The 22493-nt window shown below is 36.4% G+C and overlaps 1 protein-coding gene across 20 annotated transcripts in view; it reads right to left on the reverse strand.

Moving 5' to 3' along the window:
- CPEB3 (cytoplasmic polyadenylation element binding protein 3) overlaps nucleotides 1–22493 on the reverse strand; it is a 138191-nt gene that overhangs the window by 40925 nt on the left and 74773 nt on the right. For 12 of the 20 annotated variants that reach the window (XM_065068367.1, XM_065068363.1, XM_065068365.1 and 9 more), the window contains exons 3-4: nucleotides 21885–22044; nucleotides 10027–10083 (exon numbers count right to left, since the gene is read on the reverse strand). In XM_065068367.1, coding sequence (XP_064924439.1) covers nucleotides 10027–10083; nucleotides 21885–22044 — 217 coding nt within the window. The remainder of the gene's footprint in view (nucleotides 1–10026; nucleotides 10084–21884; nucleotides 22045–22493) is intronic. The other 8 variants (XM_065068375.1, XM_065068373.1, XM_065068378.1 and 5 more) reach the window with 1 other exon arrangement.

A 22493-nucleotide genomic window follows, 5' to 3' on the forward strand; every position in this document is an offset into this window, starting at 1 on the left:
CAAGTTGCACTTACTCAAATACAAAGGAACAATACATTCTTTTTTTATCTCCTGATAACCCTCCTGAAACTATTACCTCATCCCAGAAGGAAAGTGTATTTTTACAAACACAAACCTGTATGTTGCAGAACTCTAAGCTTCTAACAAACACGCAAAACAAACTCCCCAAACCCCAAATCTAGCAATGAATTTGAGTAAATTTAGTGCTAATGCTATTGGAATTCTTGAAAGCCTGCAGCAATTGTTGCAATAACTCAACACACACTCAACTGAAATGCTCAAATTTTAACTTAATCTCAAAGAAACCTATATGAAACTGATGAAAAAGAACTTTAAAGGCTTGCATTTTGCAAACATTTATTTGGCACTGTACTGGTGGTATGAGAACACACTTGCAAAATCTTATCAAGAGCCACAAAACTCTTTTGAGATAACGTGGTTTATGAGATGAGCACAGCCGCATGGCACACAGAAGCACACATCCACACAAGACAGCCCTCAAGGATTCCGAAGAAAGCGGTGACCTAACAACCCTTGCCTCTGGCCCTGGAAAGACAGAGGACCAGAATATCCACAGTGTGACAAGTTGGCAAGAGAAGAAAAGTTATGTGGATGAGGGAAGTTATTCTGCTGTTTTAAAGTTACTCTTGCTCTGTTAACCAAAAAAAACAATCAAGAAACAGAATATTGCCTATTGTGTCTCAACAAGTAAACCAACTTCATTCTTCAGGTCACTACTTAGGCTGGGAATAAGTTTAGAGGTTTGCCCTGTTGTTTATGTTGGAAGGTTCCAACACAAAAAGGGACATTGTGTAATTTGTGTGATAAAAGCAAACCATGTAAATAAATACCAGAATTGCACAAACGATTTCTGAGAATTATTAGTAAGGCTGGCGTTCTGCAATTTATTTGAAAGACATGAAATGAAGTGGCAACCTACAGAAAAGTATGGACTTTGACTAAAATATATTCTTATGAACTTATTTTTAGCATATGTTATAACATGGACATGAACCATATAGCTCAGCTGGAAAACCTATGACAGTTCATATGCAATGCCCTGCTGGGTAAGACAAACGCACCATCCAGACAAGTATTCCGTCTTCAATAGTGACAATAGAAAGAGCACATTACACTGGCCACTAATCAGTGATCTGTTTCTCGCCTGTTACCTTACTGTTCATGGTCATTGGACGAAACACATTAGGAGGCACACTCTCACCTACTTCTAATACCTACTTAAAGGCCTTTTGTTAACCGTTTGTCTAATGCTTTTTTGAACCTGCTGATACTATCTGCATCTAGAAATTCCTGTGGAAGCATGTTCCAAAAGTAAACTACAGAAGCCCTTCTTTTTATGGGTTCTAAGTGGATCTACCAGAAGTTTCACCAGTTGCCTCATTAGTTCCAGCTCTGAGGAACATGGTGAACAGGAATTCTGCATTCCTTTGTGATTTTTCTAAGGCACCATCACATTCACTTTCAACCTTCTCCTTTCCAAACTGAAGCATTTCACCTTCATTAATCTCTTGGTAACTGGGTACAGTTACACTTCAAAGAGACTATAAGAAAGAGCAATCACAAGATCCAGAGAAAATGATATTCTAATAGTTAGCTATTTTGATCATACAAAATAAAAACATAGCTAACTGAAGCAAAAAAAAAAAAAAAAAAGAAGGGGGGGGGAACAAAAACAAACAAAAAACACTTCAAGAGGCACAGAGAAACTGAAATAGAGCAGTGAAACTAATGTTCATTATCAGCCTCATTAGCTTTTCCCAAGGCTGTAAAGACAAAAAGCTTCTAAAACCCAAAGTTATGTAGTGTCACTGGCTTAATTTATTCCTATGGAGTATGACTATTCCATAGGAAGGCCATGAGAACACTTTTTCACAGAAAAAAATATGCATGCATTGGGGCTTGTACTGGTTTATTATTCTAGTCTCAAATCACACCTGTAACTGGCCTGGCTATACTCATGTAAGGAGTGTTGTATGCCCTGTTCAGAATACACTTCAGTTATAAGACAACAGAAAATAAAAATCAGTGGCAGTGATGACTACAGAAAAGCCCAACCTAGGAATGCATATCATCTGACATGATTCAATTAAACACTGTCACAATATATCAGTACAAGAAGGCGTAATAATAACTTACAGTTCAATATCCCTGTGAACCAAGCCTTTGAAGTTAAGAGGCACTTGCAAAAACAAAAATGGCCTTACTTCATTTCCTAGAGACAACAGATGTTAGTCATGTGAAACAATGAGTATCCAGTCTAACAGCTTAATCTCTAATTACGGGTTCAATTTTTATGGATCAGAACCCGTGGGGAAAAGTTCCCCTGGGAAGACAGCTAGCTACACAAGAGAGAAAGCTGGTGGCACAATTAAGCTTGACTGAAATACAGTCACCTTCTTGAAACATATTTTTTAGTGAAGCCAACCAATCACATGCTGATATTTATTCAACATGATACTATCACTACCATCAAGAAAACGTTCTGTATAGAAACTTGAGTATCATTCACCTACATCAAGCAGATCAAAAGCTTTCAGCAGCTTCAATACAGCTTAATTAATAACCTGCGAGAGACAACTTTCTGACAACCTTTTCAAATACATCATATCTTATTAAAAATATAATAGCTTAAGTCCATAGACAAGCTGATGTACTTCCAGTATGTTCATATAGGGGACAATATTGCCCAAATAAATTGTTGACTTGGCTTTTAATCCAGATTCTATAATATGTTGACTTGCCTTTTAATCCAGATTCTATAATATGTTGACTTGCCTTTTAATCCAGATTCTATAATATGTTGACTTGCCTTTTAATCCAGATTCTAACAGCAATAGAGAACTGACAAGCTGTGAAAGATCCTCCTCACAGATTTCAGCAGAGGTATGGACAGGATTAACCTTGATGTTTAAGGTACTGGAATCTTATTTCTAACTTGAAAAAATAATTTGTAACCCTGAAGCAGTCAGCAGTTCAGAACAATACTTGCTTTAATGACATTAAGAGTTGTCCAATAATTTTCTAAGATCAAAAAGGAAAATATGTCAAGGTTTTTCTTTTGAATAGTGGATCTCTGAACTTCTCAGAGATCTGGCAAGTGAGTTACACTGCCAGGGAAAATGAAGACCCCCAGCAGGACAAGAGCCTGCAAGTGCAATGCCTCCTGGAGCTGGAGTAAGAAGGCTCCATCAAGAGGCTCCCATTGATCAGCGGCCTGTAGCAGATACCAACCACAAGATTCGCTTCGTTGCCTCGGTCTCTAATTCTCACCCATAAGCTTTCAACCTGCACGTGGCTACTATCCAGAGACAGCTCTTCACATTCTATCCATTTCTTGATGCAGAGGGCAACACCTACACCCCTCCCTTCCTTGCTTGTCCCTTCTGAACAGCCCGTAGCCAGCAACAGCCACACTCCAGTCATGGGATCCATACCACCAAGTTTCAGTAATGGCAACTAGGTTGTGGCTTTCTAGTAGCACGGTGGCTTCCAGCTGCCTCCTTTTTTTTACCCATACTGCATGCACTGGTGTAGAAGTATGTGAGCTACTACAATATCTACACAGTCCTAAAATTATATTTGGCCCTTTGAAGGCAACTGTGAGGCTGATGTGGCCCCTGGTAAAAATGAGTTTGACACGCCTGCCTTATAGGAACACACCTTAATTCCTTTGAGGTATTTCACTGGTGTTTCCCATTGGCTCCTACTACCTCAGGAGCCCCTGGCTCATCTCCATTAAGCTTCACGTGTGCTGCAGTGTAGCCAGCACATCTCAGAGCAACAGGCTACGGGCCCTCACTAGCAATCCATCCTCCCACCCTCGCTGTGTCATCCCACAGGTTGTCACCGGCAAGCCTGATATTATCCCACTCCCCCTTCAAGTCTAGTTTAAAGCTCTGCCAGTGACCCACACTCATGATAAGCAATGCAACAGAACTGCTTGTTTAAGAAAATAAAGCTCTTTCTTCCCCTTTTTCTACAGCTAGAAAAGCTGTTCACAAAGAACAAGACTTCTACCCTCTGGTCATTTTAAAGAGGTATAGTTTTGGGACTGGGAGGATTATTGCTCATCTAAGAGTGGTTCAAAAGGTGGTTCTCAATTTCCACTGATAGATGGGCTGGACATGCAGATAGGTATTGTGATCATTTGGTGATATTAGCCTCAACAGTCTCTTCTGGTTCACCTTTTTCCCAATGATAGCAATGAAAGCATTACAACAATCTCCCTGATAACATATGATGACATGCATACACAACTGAATCCCATCATCCGAAAAACACAACCTACATGGCAAGCTGTATGCAGTTAAGGCCCACACATTAGGCCTCAAACACTTGATCAGACACATGAACTGCATTTGATACTCAAAACTATTGTTTAAACAGCTTAGGTCTTTCATCCTTAGGCATATTAAGCAGCCAAGCATCTGTGCAAGAGGGAAGACTTATCTATTTTCAGTTCTTCATTTTAGTTTAAAAAAATAGATTAATGATAAAACTCACATTTCTAACAGTGAGGCCGATAGGAACTTCCTTCATATTGCTTCCAATGTACCAAACCTAATTCTGGACTGCAGTCTCATTTCTTTTACCATAATACATAATGCTTTTGGAATAGCCTGGCAAAGCTTTTTCTTAAAATTCTGCAGAAACAGATGGCACTCGCCCACAACAGAGAGGATCACACAGACGAAAGGAAAGCACATTGGTGAGGTTATAAGGCAGGAAACATGGTGAGAGGAGAAAAAAAAAAAAAGAAAAAAGAAAACCACAAGAAGGTAATAAAGAGCTACAAAGTTGGATTAAAAGGAAAAAAAATTAAGAAATCTTCCTCTACTAGAGAAAGACTTTAGCAGTCACCGATAAGAGATCCTGCCTTCAGAAACAGCCAAATCAGATCATGGGAAGTGCAGATGCTAATATAAAAAATTGAAGGGAGGAAAGAAGAAAAAGCATGTTTTATTGTTCCCCTGCCTTTCTCTGTCCCCTCCCCCCCACTTTTTTTTTAATTAAACAGGTATAGAAGGGACTCTGAGATATCAGCTAGCCCACCTCACAGCCCCCAAGGCAGCATCAATACTGTTTGTACAGCTGGTTCTGAAAAACTTAACAAGGTTATGTATGAAGTGCCAGTTCGCACACTCTGGGACTGTTATGAACACTGCTACCTTTGCTATGTCACACTTTACATCGCTCATTTTTTCTCTCCAGTTAAATAAAGTCTGATCTCTTTATAATTAAATTAGGTCTAGTTTTGCAAACCTTATTACTTCTCTCAGTGTTCCTTATTCCTTCCTATTACTCCTTATATCTCGATAAGCAAGTAACCCAACCTGGCAATTGGGCTGATAAGCTCAGCAAATTCCTATAGGCAGGTACCAAACTATTAGAACAGATTGATGCATCTCAAAATTTAGCTGCACATTTTCCCAGACTTCTCTCACTACAAAAACCAAGCTCTTATTAGCTATTACACTGCCAACACAAGATTTTGCAAAACAAAAATAATTCAATAAACTTTCTATCTAGAATAGTTCATTCCAAAGTATACCAAAAGCATGAGCAGGAAATTCCAATATAAAATTCTATTTCAGCAACTTTAGTATATCTAAACACTGTACATGTTTGAAAACAATACATTAGAATATCAGAAGAGCAAAGTACAACGGTTCTTAAAGAGGCAAGGAAATCTTAAAACTAATAGAAGCATGAAAATAAAAAATGAAATTGTTTTGCTGCCATTACGTTTTCTGTCATGGCATGACAACTTCCCCACATAATTATTATTTATGTTAATGAAAAAACCCAAAATCTCTACACAAACATCTAAAAAGGTGCTCCAAATCCTTGCCTTAATGTATTTTTCAAGTTATTTTATTCAGAACAAACAGAACTAAATGACATTAATGAAAAGAAGACAGTCAGATGGAGAGCAAACACCTCCAGACCTCACAGATGACATATTTTCATGAGACAAGAATGAACATTGGAAGCAGATGGAACATTCAAAGCCCAAGGAAGAACAAAATTTCAGCATTTCACAAAGGGTTTTTTCCTCATTTGTTGTTTTCACTACCTTTAGTATAAACTCATTTTATAGAAGTTTGTTTGGGATCCCAGCAATGCAGTTCAGTGCTTCCTTAGAAAGATCACACATGCTTGTTTACTCCCCATCTCCCACTTTCACCTGCTAAACTTGTCTCCCACTAAAGATGACTGTTGGCTTTCTGGAGTTCATAAGCAGCAACAAAGACAGCTCACTACCTAGGACGTAGGTGACTGTGTAGTCATGCCAGTCATTTAGTCCCATTTATAGAGCTAATTAAAAAGGAGGACATATTAATTCAAGGGAACGTCCAGTGTCCCCCAAACAGAAGCAACCGCTGCAGAAATGTATGACTACAAATGAGTGTGAGTACAAGCAAGAGAAGGGGATGAAGGAGACCTTTTGAGTTAAATTTGGCAAAGAAAAGTAATTTATTTTCAGGTTTTCCTTAGTATTGTAAACATAACTTTTAATTAGCTTTGCAAACATCTACTAAAAATATTGTCAATACATCATTTCCCTTTAAGTCTTTACAGTAACTTACATAGCTAAACTAAATCATTCCATTTATGCCAGATTTGCCCTAAAATTACAGTATCAATTGTCTTTAATAGTGTGCTGTAGATGAAAAGTTCTTGAAAATTATTTTACTGTTTAGCTCAGTATGACTAACACTATTAAAAAGTTAACAAACAGGTGTCACTACTTGATTAAAAACACTATTTCAATTAGATAATTTCAATTAGAGCTCACATAGACAAAAACTACAGTTTTTTCCCTTTGCACAATGTTTCAAATCTAAATATTTGCGTCTTTCTTTTGTTTAAACGCTGTTTAGGATTATGCTCAGATGTCTCTGAATATTTGAACACCGCATTCCTCAAGAGAAGCCTAATTCTGACAGAAAACTTCAACTGCCTCTACTGTATGCCTATACACAAGCATAATGCTATTAGTGAGAAGAAGAGATTCACAGTTATTATGCATTTAAAAGCAATCTCTTCTATCTCAGTAATTTTGTCATTTCACAACTCAGTGCTGTGAGGTGATGATGATTCATAGCTTTGCACAATCACGAACAAAAGGGTGGTAGTAGGCTCTACACTAAGCACTGGCAACTAAACAAGTAACACCTTCCCTCGAGCCAAACCGTCCCCTTCAATGTTTACAGGCAGTAGCTTGAGACAGTCAGTCAGGAAAATCCCTATTTTCTAAAGGCTGTAATCAATAAATCAGAATAACAGCTGTAGTACAGTTGAAAGTGTTGCCACAAAGGATGAAAAGGAGCTAAAGAGATGAATAGCCCCCAGAAAACTTCCCCTCTTCCTATACCACGTGAAGAAAAGTTTTGCATTGCTGTTGGCACCAGCCTATGTTGTCTTCCAGCTTCAAAAGATTGTGTATGCTGTTAGTGAGAAATTGAGCTTTGAGTAATAAATCTTAAAGATTATTACTGTGTCTTCACAGCAAAAGAGGAACATGTCCATGTAGCAATGACTATAAATAGAACGTGAAGGCTGGATTTGCAGTTTCAGCAGACAGTGTTCGGTTTCACAGAAATTATATATAGATATTACAAGTATTATGATTTAAAGAAGTTACATAAGTTCTCCAAATTGTTCCATAAATTACTGGGATTAAATATATTTGGAGAATTTTTATTTTAATTTACTTATATATATATATATTCTTTTTTAATCCCAAAACATAACCATTCCAGCACAGGAAAGAATATTTCTTCTTGGACCAACTTTCCTTAGTATATTTCCCCATGCAGAAGTAAGGGATCACACAAGAATTACATAGTTCTAAATTTCTCAGTTTTAGCTGCAGACAAAAGAAAATTTAAATCATAGAAAGTAATTTTTAAGCTCAGGTACTTGAATACTTGCTTTTAGCCTCAACTCTTTGAAGATTTAAGAGCAAAACCCAATAGGTTTCCCAGTACAATCATTCTGGCTTCTGGACTCTTTGTAAAGGCCAAAACCAGTATGGCCTCGCCTACTATGGAATGGGAGGGAGAAGAGATGCAGGAGAAGGAAAATTTATGGGAACTTATCCAGACTTTTGATTTGCAATTAATTTCATTCAAAAAAACAATCACTACTATTTTGGATAAATTGCATATTTATGTTTCCAGGTTTATGCAAGTCTGTAAACTTGCATATCTTTCAATAATCACATAATATTTTAAATACTGGAAATGCCTAAATATATCTTGGTTAGGTCACTCAGTTAGTTATACTAATCTTTTAGCCATATACCAGGACTATAGCTGCAAAGGATCATTATTTTTACAAACTATTCGATTATATAGCTGCTCTAAAAATTTCACAGTAATTAGACAGGGAGAAAGAAAGGATTTCTTAAATGTTATTTCCTTTTTTTAAGTTTATCTTGCAATGACATAGATCAAAATAGAATATATTCAACTGCTTAGGATAAAAGTGAGTTGTCCCAAAATGAAACAACCCTGATATGATATAATACAGTATATAGTATAGATTTTTGTATCAGTTTTTCAGTCCTGTCTTTCAAAAACCTCTAGAAGACCCTGTAAGAAATACTGCTATATATTGCATAGTAACTTTTAATTTTTAAAAATATCTCAAAATTCACTTCTAATCCCCTGTCTTCACAATTATATTACTATTGCAATCAGCTTATTGAAATGCCCACGTTAGAGAAACAAATACCTTCTGAGACCAGAATTCATGTGTAACAGCAGCAGACTGTACTGTGTGAAATTTATTCACACACACACAGAGCTACGTGACCAGCTTCCCCTTGTAATAAGGTCTTTAATTAAATGGAGCATTTCCCCTAGTTGATTTCCTGAAATGTCATGTGCCCATAAGAAAATGGGGCATATATGCTAACTACGATAATAGAAACTCTGCAAAATATCTCAACATCATTAGTGGTGTAAAACAAACCAAATAAAAGGGCACAAGCATGGTCTTACAAGTTCCAAAAGCTGGCATTTAAAACCAAATGTCAAAGTCCTTGCATCCTGTCTATTACAGATTTTTCATTCTTCACATTGACATATTCTTTTTTAATTTTGTGTGGCAGTACACAAAACACAATCTAATTTTAAGACTCTAAAAAAACCTGCAGCTTTCAACTATGCACAGTGTAACTTATATAGATGATGCAAAGGCAAAAAAAATTTAGAGAAGTTAGTAAATTAATCGTAACATACAACATTGGAAGGAAAACCAGACATTTCAAAACAGTAAGCATTTCTTTGGATTAGGTGGACAAAAAGTATGCTTTAATTTGCATAGTTCAATTCTACATTATGATGGTGGTGCCTGACACGCTGTCCCCCACATGGGAGGCTGGCTCTAGAGCTTCCACATCAATTTGGGCAGGTTTTTCAATGTGTGTGCTCATGACTGGGTATTTTTTAATTGCTTTTTATTTTCCAACAGAAAGAAAAGCAATAATCTTTCAGTGAACTTCAGCCCTACACTTCTCCTGTAGCCTATAGATGTCTAAACATACTCTCCAGTCCTGTCTACATAATGTTTAAAGGAAAACAAGAAAGTAAACTCCAACAGTCAACGTAAATGTACACAAAACTTGTAACAACTCATCCCAACAAGAAAAATATGTCTGGAGAGATATCGGAAATTAAAGTTCCAGATTTAACACACACATCCACAAAAGAAGGAACAACAGAGATCGTTTTGCAGTATTACCTATAGCAGGCATTATGAAGTTTCCAGTGGAACACATAAAGCTATTATAAAGCTAATACAAAGAATCACCAATTCTACCAATAAAATCAGAGATAATTGATTTATGAGAATTATTTTTACATAGTGCACATAAACTTCTGTGCAAATATTATTATTACACATTTATGTCTGACTGTACAGCTACATACACAGTAGATGTAAAAAAAAGTAACACTCAATATGACAGTAAGTCACTCAATATTAACTACTTACTATTAAGAGCCATAATATTGTCCGTTCCTGGATGATGGAAGTTTATTCCCATACGTCCTACAATGCAAATAAAAGCTATTTTTAATGTCTTTATTTCAAACCTGAATTACATTCAATAACATGATAATTTGCTAAAAGGAGAACAGCAGCCAGGGTAGCCAAATCTTCCACTTACTGAATGCAGCTTTGCAAGAATACACAGTTAAGGTATTTAACACCATAGCACCTTTAGTGTTATGCACTTAGAACACTGAAAATCACAAAATAAACACGTAAATAATAATTTTTAATACATCACTTTGCCTTGTACTAGGAAAGTATTACATTTACTCATTCAAAATAGAGCTTCAAAGATCAATGTTGCTGCAGTTGCGTCATTTATAGTAGGCTTCAAATAATAAATACAGCAATACAAAAGCTCAATTGGTAAAAATAAACCCCTATTTTCTATACTACATGTGACACCAGAAATTCTAGAGTTAATGGATTGTTGGAGACAGAGTGCTCACCCTTTTTTTATAATCTTCTCTAGGAATCTGCCATCACTTACTATTTGAGATAAGACATTAAGTTGGATGGAGTGTTGTTCTCTTGGAGTACATTCACATGTATTTGAAAAACATGTATTCTTGACCCACAATATGGACCATCATATATACCATTAAACCCAAATGAACTCTGTGGGTGCCAGTTTCCAGGAAGCTAGAGCAATGCAAAATAGTACCAATTTTCTCACATGAAATTCAACAAACAAAAGGTTGGCTTAAGAAGATCTTTGATGACTTTAAGAACTGAAAGTGGGAACAAATTCACATGCGATTACTTGTTTCACAGGAGACACAGTCCAGGGAAGTCTACTTCTATCATCAAAGCAATGAATGAGCCAATTCTCCTACTATTCAGATTAGTTTTAGATACTATTTAACTGAGCTGAAGTATTAAAAACTTCCTCTGAAGAAACTTTGTAACAGGACTATTTTAATTAAACCCCACATAACAATTTGAAAGCTGTAATTTATCTTAGTCCTCATTGAGAAAAAGATATGAAAGAATCACTATAGCCACATAAAAAATTATTTTAATTAAGTAATGCAAGTAACTTAGGTTACTTACAAGTGCTGTAATCCATTTTATATGCTCTCCATGTCTCTAGATTTGTGGCTAAATTTGGGAGCTAAGCAGTTTACATTTTTTCACTATATTGGCACTCATATATGGGAGATCAAGACTCACTCACTATACTGAGGAACTAACATAGCCATTAAGTTCCTGTAGTGTAAATTCTCTTCCACACTTCTGCAAAACCAAGTTTTAACAAGTGTTGACAAAGCAGAACTAAAGCCAATCTTCTCCAACATTTTTAGTTCCTATTAACAAGTTACAGCCTTCTATTTCCAGCCACAGAGACTGCTGTGCTGTAATTAGCGTTATTTCTGAATAGATACAACACAAAGTTTCAGTACACTTCGGAAACGAAGTCACAAGCAGTTTAAGAAAAGCAAATATATTTTATTCACATTATAATTTTCTCACTCTTTTAGAGAAAAGTGCCCCCGCAACAAGACTGTGAAGCAAACACCTCCAGAAAGAAGTAGGGGCAGAAGGAAGGTAAATACAATTTTCATTTTTACTTTCCAACTCCTTCAGCAAAGCTTCTTAAAGAGAACTTCATTAACTACTTCAGATTTCCTAATTACAGATATCATTCTCCTATACATACTTACACATTAATCTGGCACTGCAGAAACATAAAGCTGCTATGATTTCACTTAGTATAAGCTTGTGGCAAAATAAGTCAGGAGTCCTGCCAGATTGACATTAATTCCCTTTTTCTTAACAGTATATTAATGAGTGTTACAGGTATTACTTGTGAAAAGGTGTATATATTAATCTATACTTGTAAACTAATACTTATAACAGAAAAAAAAGGAATTTCTATTTAAAAAAAAAGAGTAAAATTCAAATGCATAATGCTTGGACAGCCCCTTCCCTCTTCCTTTGCTGAAGCTGAAATTCTGCTGTTTGACCAGCTTCAGAAATAGAATCATATCTGTGACATCTGGGTTTGGTTTTTTCCTCCCTCCAGGCTGTCACTGGACCAGGTGCTGCTGGCGTGACATTTTGTCACCTGCCCTTGGCCTGCTATTTTTAAACAGTTCTTGTCAGCTATCTTTTCAGAGGAGCAGAAAATACAGAGCAGCACAAGCAGAAGGACATGTTCTCACACTGAGCTAAGCAACAGTGTGGGATGATTCCGTGCATCTTCAGAGGTTCCCTAGTGCAATTCTGTAGAAACAAATTAATGGAATGCTTTCAAAACACACCTGTATTAAAAGCATCCAAAACAGACTGGTAACACACCAGTCATAAGACAGTTAGTTACCAAAAATTATGTAGCCTCTCATGTTAATGACAACATTTGAGTATCTTGCTGTCTGAAAGCAAATTATCCAGTTGAAACCAAGAGGCTATATGCAGATTACAAAACTACATAGTTTTCTACGGAACAAGAAGAGAGAAAAAAAATTATAAATTTCTTCATTTAAATGGGCAATGTAAAACTGTGAAATGTAAATAGGAATATGAGATTTTTGGGTTGAACACAGAAACGACTACAGTAAAACAATTTTAAGAAAAGCACATGTGTGCTACCCAGACCTTTATGAAGTCCATACAAGCACATATTTCTAGTTATAGTTTAAAAGTGGCATCTCTGGGTAAAATTTCTGTTTTTCAAGAATCTTAAGCACAATAAGCAGAAACACAGAGAAGTTATAGCACAGAAGCTATGGACTCCAGCAGTCCACTGAAATCATAAACATGAATCCTTCCAGTAACAACATCCCCCGTACTTGTATTCAGCAGACATCTGCCATTTTCAGTTTGCCTATCTTGGTTTCATAACTATCTATCGAGTATATTTTTTTTCTTATGTGCATTTATAACACATAGGGTGCAACAATAATCACTCTTCTACATAAGTCTTTTCAATCCCTAATTAAAAAAAAAAAAGGTTGTATATTTCTTGCTCAGGGTATAAATGAGGGTTTAATCCAGGCTGCTCTTTTGCATATCTTCTGTCATTAAATTTCTTAAATTCTCTCTCCTAGCAGCTTTTGGAGAGACTTTTCTAGCTGGACTGCCTAAATGCTCTGCTGTATGTCCAACATCATGTTTGTCATGGCAGAGCACCCAATTCCTTCTTAGAGCACATCTCAAGCACATGCTTCTTCTCTCTGTATTATATAGGAAATAAGAAGATCTCAAATGTAATTTAACTTCACCTCAGTCTTAGTAGAAAAGTCATGATTCTGAAACTATTCTGAAATCTTTCCAATAACTTAAGTAAGTATACCCTTCCCAGATACGAATCTCTTTATTAAGTCTTTCACAAGTAGATAATATGGGTTTTTTTTAATTGTTTAGATAATTGCAAGTTACATGAACAGTTCTGAGAAAGAATGTTGTACCAGAAATAACAAACCCGTATGTCAGGCATGGTTTTACCACTATTGCATTTGTTTGACAGTGTCTATCTAGAGCCAGACTTGCCTATAGTGGTCCCCTTAATCTCAACTTTAAAATCCATTGGTTTTAGCAGATATTGGAGCTTATGAACACAATCTGTTTACAACTAAGTGTAAAACTAATCTTTTATTTCATCATTGTTTATATGTGCTGGCATTATCATTATTTTTCTATGTCTGAAACAAACAGCAGTGATTAATCAGTTCTAGATCTAACATTACTGTTTTTGCATGAAGAGATTTCTGAATTCACTTTCTCTTTCTATTCTTTTTCTCTCCCTAAGTGCTCTATGGATTTTTGAATTTGTGAAATCGTAATCATCTCCTGGGCATGAAACACTAACTCAGTTAAGAACTTTTAGGATTACAGTTATAATACCTAGTCTCATCATTTTGATGTCACAATCAACATTCCAAGAAACAATGTCCATTGATCATGTGCTGAGTAAGACTTCTTCCACTGTTACACCTCATGGCTTTCACCAAGGTTGACCACTTACACCAATTGCTATTTGGCATAAGATTTGCTAGAAAATAGCAAAACTGGCCTGCTTCTGACCTTCCTGAATTTACTGGGAATGAGAATTTCCTCTCTCATAGTTTTTAAGATCATTGTTGATATCAATTAGAAGTTATGACTAGAGACTCCAGTGGCAAGGTCAAATGAAACTGGCAACAGGACTAAGTCTGCTATACTTCCTTAGCACAAATACCTCCTTTATCATTCTTCTCTTTTCCAGCATGTGATTTCAAAGTTGGTGCCAACAAAAGGCATTACAAAACAGCAATAGTTATTTGGATGGACAAGTAGCAAGGGGGTAAAGATTAGACACAGAAAAGTGCGAAAATCAAAGCAATGCCAGTATCCCCTCAAGCATCTGAAAGAAGGTTATTTTAACTGATATGTATTTGGGGGTCTAGTTTACAGCAGAACCTAACAGCCTCCCCAAACTCTCACTCAACATACCCCAGCTCAACCATGAGTCTTTGCTCCATGATTCACAAATGGCCTAAAAGCATGAAGCATGTTGTGTATATATAAGAATTTTAATAATTTTTACCTGACTAGACCTCATAACATTCTCTCTCCTCTTCCCCCTGAAATACAGACACCTGAAACTGATGCTGCAGTAACTCAACATACATGCCCAAAACAATTTCAAAAGCAAGAACTGTGTAAGCCAGGGTCTGCATAAAGCATTAGAAAAATAAAAGGTAACTCACTGAAGAAATTTGTTGGGTTTTTTCTTCTTTTTCTTTCCCCTTCCCTCCCCTTCTTTTTTTTTTTTTTAAGTCTGTCTTTTGTTCACACTTACAATTTAAACAACTACTAGGGACCTACATATCGTTTATACATTAATGCACTCAGTGGAACAAAAATACTGTTGTTTGCCAGAAGGGAAATACGAAGAGTTCTTACTATGTTCACATGTATAGATTTTTACTGTGCAAATACATATTGTGGCAATGTGAACAGCAGTGTATAGTTATCAGCTACGAATATCAGTAATGAAGCTTGCTGATGCAAACTGCTTCCTATTACTGACTAAACAAATACATGTGATCAGTAGACAAAGCAACCTATAAAATCTAACAGCACATACAAGACAATGAAAGTATTCTTCATGAGTAAATTACATTGTTCGAATAAAGCACAAAGGTCTTGCATGTATTTAAGTAGTGCAAACATTTTTAGCTCAAAACCAGCTATATTTTCAAAATTTTCATACTTTAAAAGAAAGAGCTGATGAATATAAAATGAAATCTGGTTTTACTTGTAAGGGGTAGACAGGTGTAATATACATACACATATATCCATTCTACATATAGTTCTAGAACTGTACTAAAAAGAGCAATATTGGTATTCTTACTGGGCAGTGTGGGGAGAATATAATCAACCAATATGAAAGCAGACATTAGCATTCTATTCTAAAATATACAAAACCCTCAAAACAGTACAGAAGTGAGGAAGAAAAGGAAGGGGGGGAGGGGAAAACAAACCAACTTCAGGTGTCTGTGAGGCCAGTCTTAGTAGTACAATGAAAAAATAGAAATAAAGAAAGGGAAAATTGATATCTGTATCACCGTTCCTTAAACTAAACAAAGCAAACAAAAAAACCCCACCAGTCCAGCCCAGAATGGATTCTATAGGTCAAAGACAAGGTCATGCTGGATGTCAGCAGCAAATTAGGAAGTATAATCATAACACAGGATCACTGAAGAAAGCACTTAGAGAAATACGAACAATTTAATGGCCATATTCTGTACCGAAAAAAAAGTGTTCTCTTGAATAAGCAGAGATTCTAATAGAAAGAAAACAGAGCACATTTCCTTGAAGAGGATTACCTTATTGCGCTCTACAACTACATGCTACAACCTCCTGTCAGGGAGCGTGTTGGTCTATTCTCCCAAGTAGCAAGTGATAGGATGAGAGGAAATGGCCTCAAGTTGCACCAGGGGAGGTTCAGATTGGATATTAGGAAACATTACTTCACAGAAAGGGTTGTAAGGCATTGGAACAGGCTGCCCAGGGAAATGGTTGAGTCAGCATTTCTGGAGGTGTTTAAGACACAGATAGATGAGGCTCTTAGGGACATGGTTTAGTGCTACAGTTAGGTTATGGTTGGACTCAATGATTTGGAGGGTGTCTTCCAACCGAAATGATTCTATGATTCTGTAATTAGCTTGAGTGGCCTGCCTTAACACACAAATAGATGTGCAAACACAGCTGTCTGCTCACTCTGGTCTTCATGTGCATTTACAGAAAGGTGTCTGATGAGCGTGGAGATTTTGAGAAACACTGTTACAGTGCACTTTTTTCTAATGGAAGTGTTGCAAAACGCTCTTCTGGGTGGCACCATTTCTAGGACTGAGATGACAACATTTGTTCTATTTGCATGACCTTTGTGTTCAGCTGCTGACTGCAAACACAAATATCATCTATTCACCTTCACTTTTCTCAGGTCATGTGGCAAACTTACCATTTTGCTTACAAAATGCTTATGAACAATTACAGATGAATAGAATCTGGTAGCATGCAATGAAGTTAACTGAAGATCAAGATGGAAAAGTAAAGATCCCTTCTATGTGTATTACAATATTGTCTAAGTTGCACATAATCTTGAACCACTGCTGTCATAACTCATTAACAACATAGTTAATTTAAATGTAAACAGGAAATCTGAAATGTATTTAGTTTTCATATGACCTGATACAGTCTTTACAGTAGTTAAAAAGTAGTAACCCCAGTAATTTCAGTTTTCTCTTGTGCGAATATATGGGTGTCATTCATATTAGGTATCGAAAACCAAGACAAAAAGGTTCCCCACAGATGCTATTTCTACCTCCAAACTGTTGTACATTTGTATTCAGAGTCTCAAACAATCTCAGAACAAAAAAATGCTAAGATAGTCAGGGAGCATGTACATTCTACTGAAATATTATGACATAATCAGCACATATTTTATGTCGCCTTCTACAGTATAATAGCCATTAAAATTAGTTTTAGTAAATCCTGCTCTTGAAATTCTCCTTGTACTTGTGTAGAAATACTCATACTTGAAGATGTGTCAAATTGATACACATAAAAACCTCAGAATCTGTTAGCTGCACTTTACTAAGTTTCTTTCCATTCTGATATAGAATAAAACCCAAATATTACAGTTATCTACTGTAAGAGTAAATTTTAAAAAAATATATTTTGAAGGGACATGATTTCTCTCCTCAATTTTATATTTTGATTCAGTTTCATGACCTGTCAGTAGTACATGTGCATAGCACATGATCTAACACAGCTGAAATATTTTATTTAATTCTTTTAAAATAGAGCAAAGGCAGCTGCTAGTTTCTACTGATCAAAATATTTTTTTATAGATCAGAATGAGTCTGTTTGTGTTGTAATGCAATAGTTTCACACAGATAAACATATTGCAACAGTGACATATTGCACCACAGACAGGAGATGCTTTGATGTAGGAAAGAAATGTTTTGGTCAGTAATAAGCAGCATCTACCCATAGTTATTCTGATAATTCAGTTTTACCCTACAGCATTAGATAGAAGTAGTACATAAGTACCAACAGGTTACAAAATACTGCAAATATATCCTTTCCTCATTAAAGCTAAACTCTCTCGCATGTTTTTGTAGCATATAATATATTTTATTGGCAACTCAGAAAATAAATAAGACAGTTCAGGAAAAACATCTTAGAAAATATTGCACAATTCTGTCATATGGGCATGTTTATGACTGACACAGGGAGCAACCAGATACCCTTGGCCATATACAGTAATTTGCCTTTAACTAGAAGCAGCTTGACAATTCCTTTACTGTACCTTTTTTTGTTCTTTTTTCTCTCCTTTTTGAAAGGAGATTGGTATTGATGAGTATTGACTGAAAGAAAAAATTTGAAGCCAGTCATGATGGCAGAGAAAGCAAGTAAGGAAGTTTGCCTAACTGTCTTGGGAGAAAAGAAAACGAGACTTCCTTTTTAATGAGTGAGTTAGATCTCAAAGCATGAAAATGGCAAACAATTTTTAAAGTTACACAGTTCCCAGACTATGAGAAGAGAACAACAGGAACCTAGAGCAGGGTACCCCTATCTGGCAGGACAAGCTGAGAAAAATAAATCAGTTTTAGACAGAAACAGAATGAGAGCTGACACTGAAAATGTTCTTACAAGACTGGGGTCCAGAAAAAGTGCAACACAGATGGATAAGTTGGTAATTTATCTAAGTCCAGAAACCTCAGAGCTAGGTATCAAATCTCTCCTACAGTGAGAAACACCCAAAAAGAACTAAGTGACCCTAGCTCTCCTAGCTGGAGAGCACCAAGCCAGCATGCCAATCACACTGAGTTAGCACTCAGTGTAAGTAATTCAATATTGCAAGACTGAGGACCAGTTACTTTCTGCTTCTCTAACAATCCTTCAGCCTTTCCCTTTTTCCACAATTGAAAACAACATCCCTCAAAAAAAGTCACTTAATCACACGCCCTTTCGAGGCCAACTGGATCATGCTTTAAAAAAAGTGACCTGCTTTGGTGACCTTGAAATAAACCAAATTTCCACGGAGTGCAGGACAAAGTCTGATTGTACCTCAGATTCAGAGAAGAAGCTTCAGCTGCTACAAACAAGAGGAAAGACACTTTCTTACGGGGAACTTGTACCCCCAAATGAGAAGAAAATATATCAGAACCATTTCAGTTTGGTCTTCACATCAGAATCTTTTATGGTTAAGCCTCAAATCCGCATTCTAATCTAGGGCCTTTGTTCTATATCCAAGATAATTATTTTTCGTTTCAAGTATCTGCTGGGATGTGAGGGGGCACATACGCCAAGAAGGGCTATGTTCCAAGCAAAGTTTCAAACTCCAGATAAACCACCTGCAATATTTTACTAATGAATACATATACACACAGTACTTCTAAAAATAAACATTTGCTGAACACTTTGTTGCCAGCAGCAGGCTGAGATTATCCTGGAATAGCTGCACTGGCTTTGTGACATGCATTGGAGGCTCCAAGAGCTGTTCTAGAATTAAATTTTTCTGTGATTTCAAAATCAGGGGATTTTGGTACTCATCTTTTCATCCTTTTTGTTTAGACGTGTGAATAGGAAATACAAGGCCAACTGACATGTAAGTGCTGTTAGCTAAAATTGTTGGTGAAAACAAGATTCACTTAGCAAAAGGTGAACAACTTAAAAACTGAGTTGAAAGCCACCTCATTACTTTTGTTTGTTCTCTAAATTGGGATTTTTGTAGTTGTTTTACTTTCTATGTACACAAGAAAAAGAGAGGGCAGCCACACATGCCAGAGAAGGGAAGATCTAAAGGGAAAACTCACTAAGTTTAGTGTGAAAGACAGAGGAGGTGAAATGAAGAAGCAGCTCTGAGATTTGGTTAAGTTAATAAGATTCTGGAAAAAGTAATTGAAATTTCGCACAAAAGGCATTCACACAGGAATGTCTATGAGGAACTGAAAAATCAAGCTGAATGTACATAGACAGTATATTCAAAAAGCTTCAAGGTGAAAAGAAATGAAAATGTGACAACTGAAGAAACAAAAGCAAGCAGAGTCAATCACTTACTGTCTCAACACGATTACAGACCAAAATATGCTGCTACTTTAAGGGAGAAAGCCAGAGGAGAGTGGGATAAATAAGGAAAAAAAAAAGTGAGTTTAGAAGACAAGAGTAAGTGAACTCTGAGGAAAGTGCAAAGAACGACAGTAGTTGAAAACCTTCTGCATCTTTGCAAGAAGAAAAGCAGAAAATTGGAGGTACAGGGTAAGAGTCAATACCAAGGCAACAATGAAACCACAATAGGAAAGTGATCTGAGGAGTGGATCAATGTTTGCAGAAAAATGTTACGTTTTCATGAAAAGGATTCAATTAAAATAGGAACATAGATCTGTATAACAGAAAGGAAGGCAACACTTCATTGGATTGAGTCCAGAGCTGGGCCAGAAAGATGATCATAGGGCCAGAGAACCAATCCTGTGAAGACAGGCTGAGAGAGATAGGGTTGCTCAGCCTGGAGAAGAGAAGGCTCCAGGGAGACTTTATTGTGGCATTCCAGGACCTAAAGCAGATCTGTGGGAAAGCTGGAGAGGGGCTTTTTACAAGGGCATGGAGTGATAGGACAAGGGGCAATGGCTTTAAACTAAAGAAGGTAGATTTAGATTAGATATAAGGAAGAAATTCTTCACCATGAAGGTGAGGCACTGGAACAGGCTGCCCAGAGAAGCTGTGGATGCCCCATCCCTGGAAGTGTTCAAGGCCAGACTGGATGGGGCTTTGAGCAACCTAGTCTAGTGGAAGGTGCCCCTGCCTGTGTCAGGGTGTTGGAACAAATGTCCCTTACAACCCAACCCATTCTAAGGTTCCGTGACTTCTTGGAAGAGAGAATGAACATGTCCTGAAACAGCCACTCCTACAGGAGTTCAGGTTCATACAGTTCACTCAGGTTCATATGGAAATTCAGTCTTTAAAAAATTAGTCTCAATTTGTATATTTAAATAAATACTGATTTAAAAACCATGAACTTTTAGCTAGATTATAATACACTTAATAAGATACAATAAATATTTAAATTAGTTACTAGCAACTCAAATTTTATGTTTTTTTATAACAGCCATATGAAAACTATATCCAGAAGAAGTCTCAATTTTTGTTGAGCTTGTTTTTAGTGGTTTCAGGTTAACACTTATTCTGGAGGACTATGATCAGAACATATATAACAGTATTTCTTGCCATTTTATACAGCTGAAAAATGGCTAAAGACACATGAAGGCTATAGCACAGCAAAATGCAAGATAATAGTGGAAAGCACAGGTTAAAACAGCTGACTGTATAGAACCCAGTTTGGTATGGTTGTAAAAAAACTCTGTGCCCAGAAAGATGGTGGAAGAGGAACACGACCTTAGACCAGAAGAAATATTTTTCCACATGTAATATATAAGTGGGGAGGAGAACAAATGAGGAAGTCACAGCATCAGAAAAGTAAGTATATAAGCATTAGCATAGGAAGTGCCATACACGACTAAATTTCTTCTCTATCAATTTCAGTGTCCTGACTTTTTAAAGACTGGAAATCATTTCTATTTCAAGACTTCCTTTGTATTTGGTTTACTATTAGCTTCAGTCTTCAAAGTCACTAAGAATGCATTTGAGCAAGAATGTGTACCTATTTTTAAGCTTAACCAATGAAATATTGTCAGAGGAGTGTGCAGGTTGATCAGGAATATTTATTCATTGAAATGCTGCCACAGCATTTCACTATTCAGTATCATCTCCAATGCTACATCTGGTAGAACAAACATACTTTAGTAGCATAAATAATCAAAACTTTTTAGCACTTACAACATCTAACAGATTTTGGCTCCTCCTAACAATATGAAATCCAAATTAGGATACATTTTTAAAAAAGAAATCTGAAACAACTGTAGAGGTTAAGCTTGATACACTGTTTGTTTTAGAACCCTGTATACTAATTGATGATCCAAAAATAAGAACAGTATTAAGTTTAAAAAAGAGGTTGAACATAACAATTGAACAGTTGCAGTACACATCTTCTGAACGGAATGACTGCAGCAGGAGACCCAACTGTGCAATTTGCTGATACGCAAAACCAAGTTATGATTGTGCACTTATAAGAAACGTACACACATTTTACCTTATCTTCCTACCGTAGAGTTTATTCTCCTAAGATGGGGAAAAAAGAAGTTTTGCACAACTGACAACTCATTCATTAGCAAAAAGTTTATAGCGGTACTCAAAAGCTGATTTTTGTTTAAACACCAAGCAAGCATGGACATATGAATATTCCTAACCTGTAAAATGATTCCTCCACATTATATCAGCGAAACTCATTGGTGGGCCACTGGGAGGGTAGTGTTTACCTTTCAGAGGCTCATGATCAGTCCTTATCATATCCATTAAGGAATTTTCCAAAGAGTGCAAGTTAAAAGTGTCATAGGGCCTATTCCGGTCCTAGAAGAGAAAACAAAAAACATGAAAGGAAAGAAAGGCTGTTACAGAAAAAAATCATTGTCTAACACAGGCTCATTTCTTATTTTGTAGAACTCCAGCATCCAATTCTACTTTTTTCTTGACAGAACTTCTTATATTACCAAAAAAAGAAATTAATAACTATAAGCCTAGAGTTGTTAAAATGATACCCTTCATTTTGAAACTGCTGCTTTTACCAATACAGCTACACAGAGAGGCTTTTTAATACTTCTAAAAAATTATATACAACTAGTAACTAATTCTAAAAATTATCATTTAAATTAGATCTTGAAAATACAGCAATATTAATGTTTACAGTGGAGAAATAAAATTGTTCCAGAGTTCAGAGATTTTTGGTATACAGCTTCATCTCCTGTTGTCTGTCACAGTGCTACCTTACCAGCAGAGCAGAAGCAAGCAATGCTCAAGAT

This window comes from Columba livia, chromosome 6 (assembly GCF_036013475.1).
Source record: "Columba livia isolate bColLiv1 breed racing homer chromosome 6, bColLiv1.pat.W.v2, whole genome shotgun sequence".
Classification (NCBI taxonomy): Eukaryota; Metazoa; Chordata; class Aves; order Columbiformes; family Columbidae; genus Columba; species Columba livia.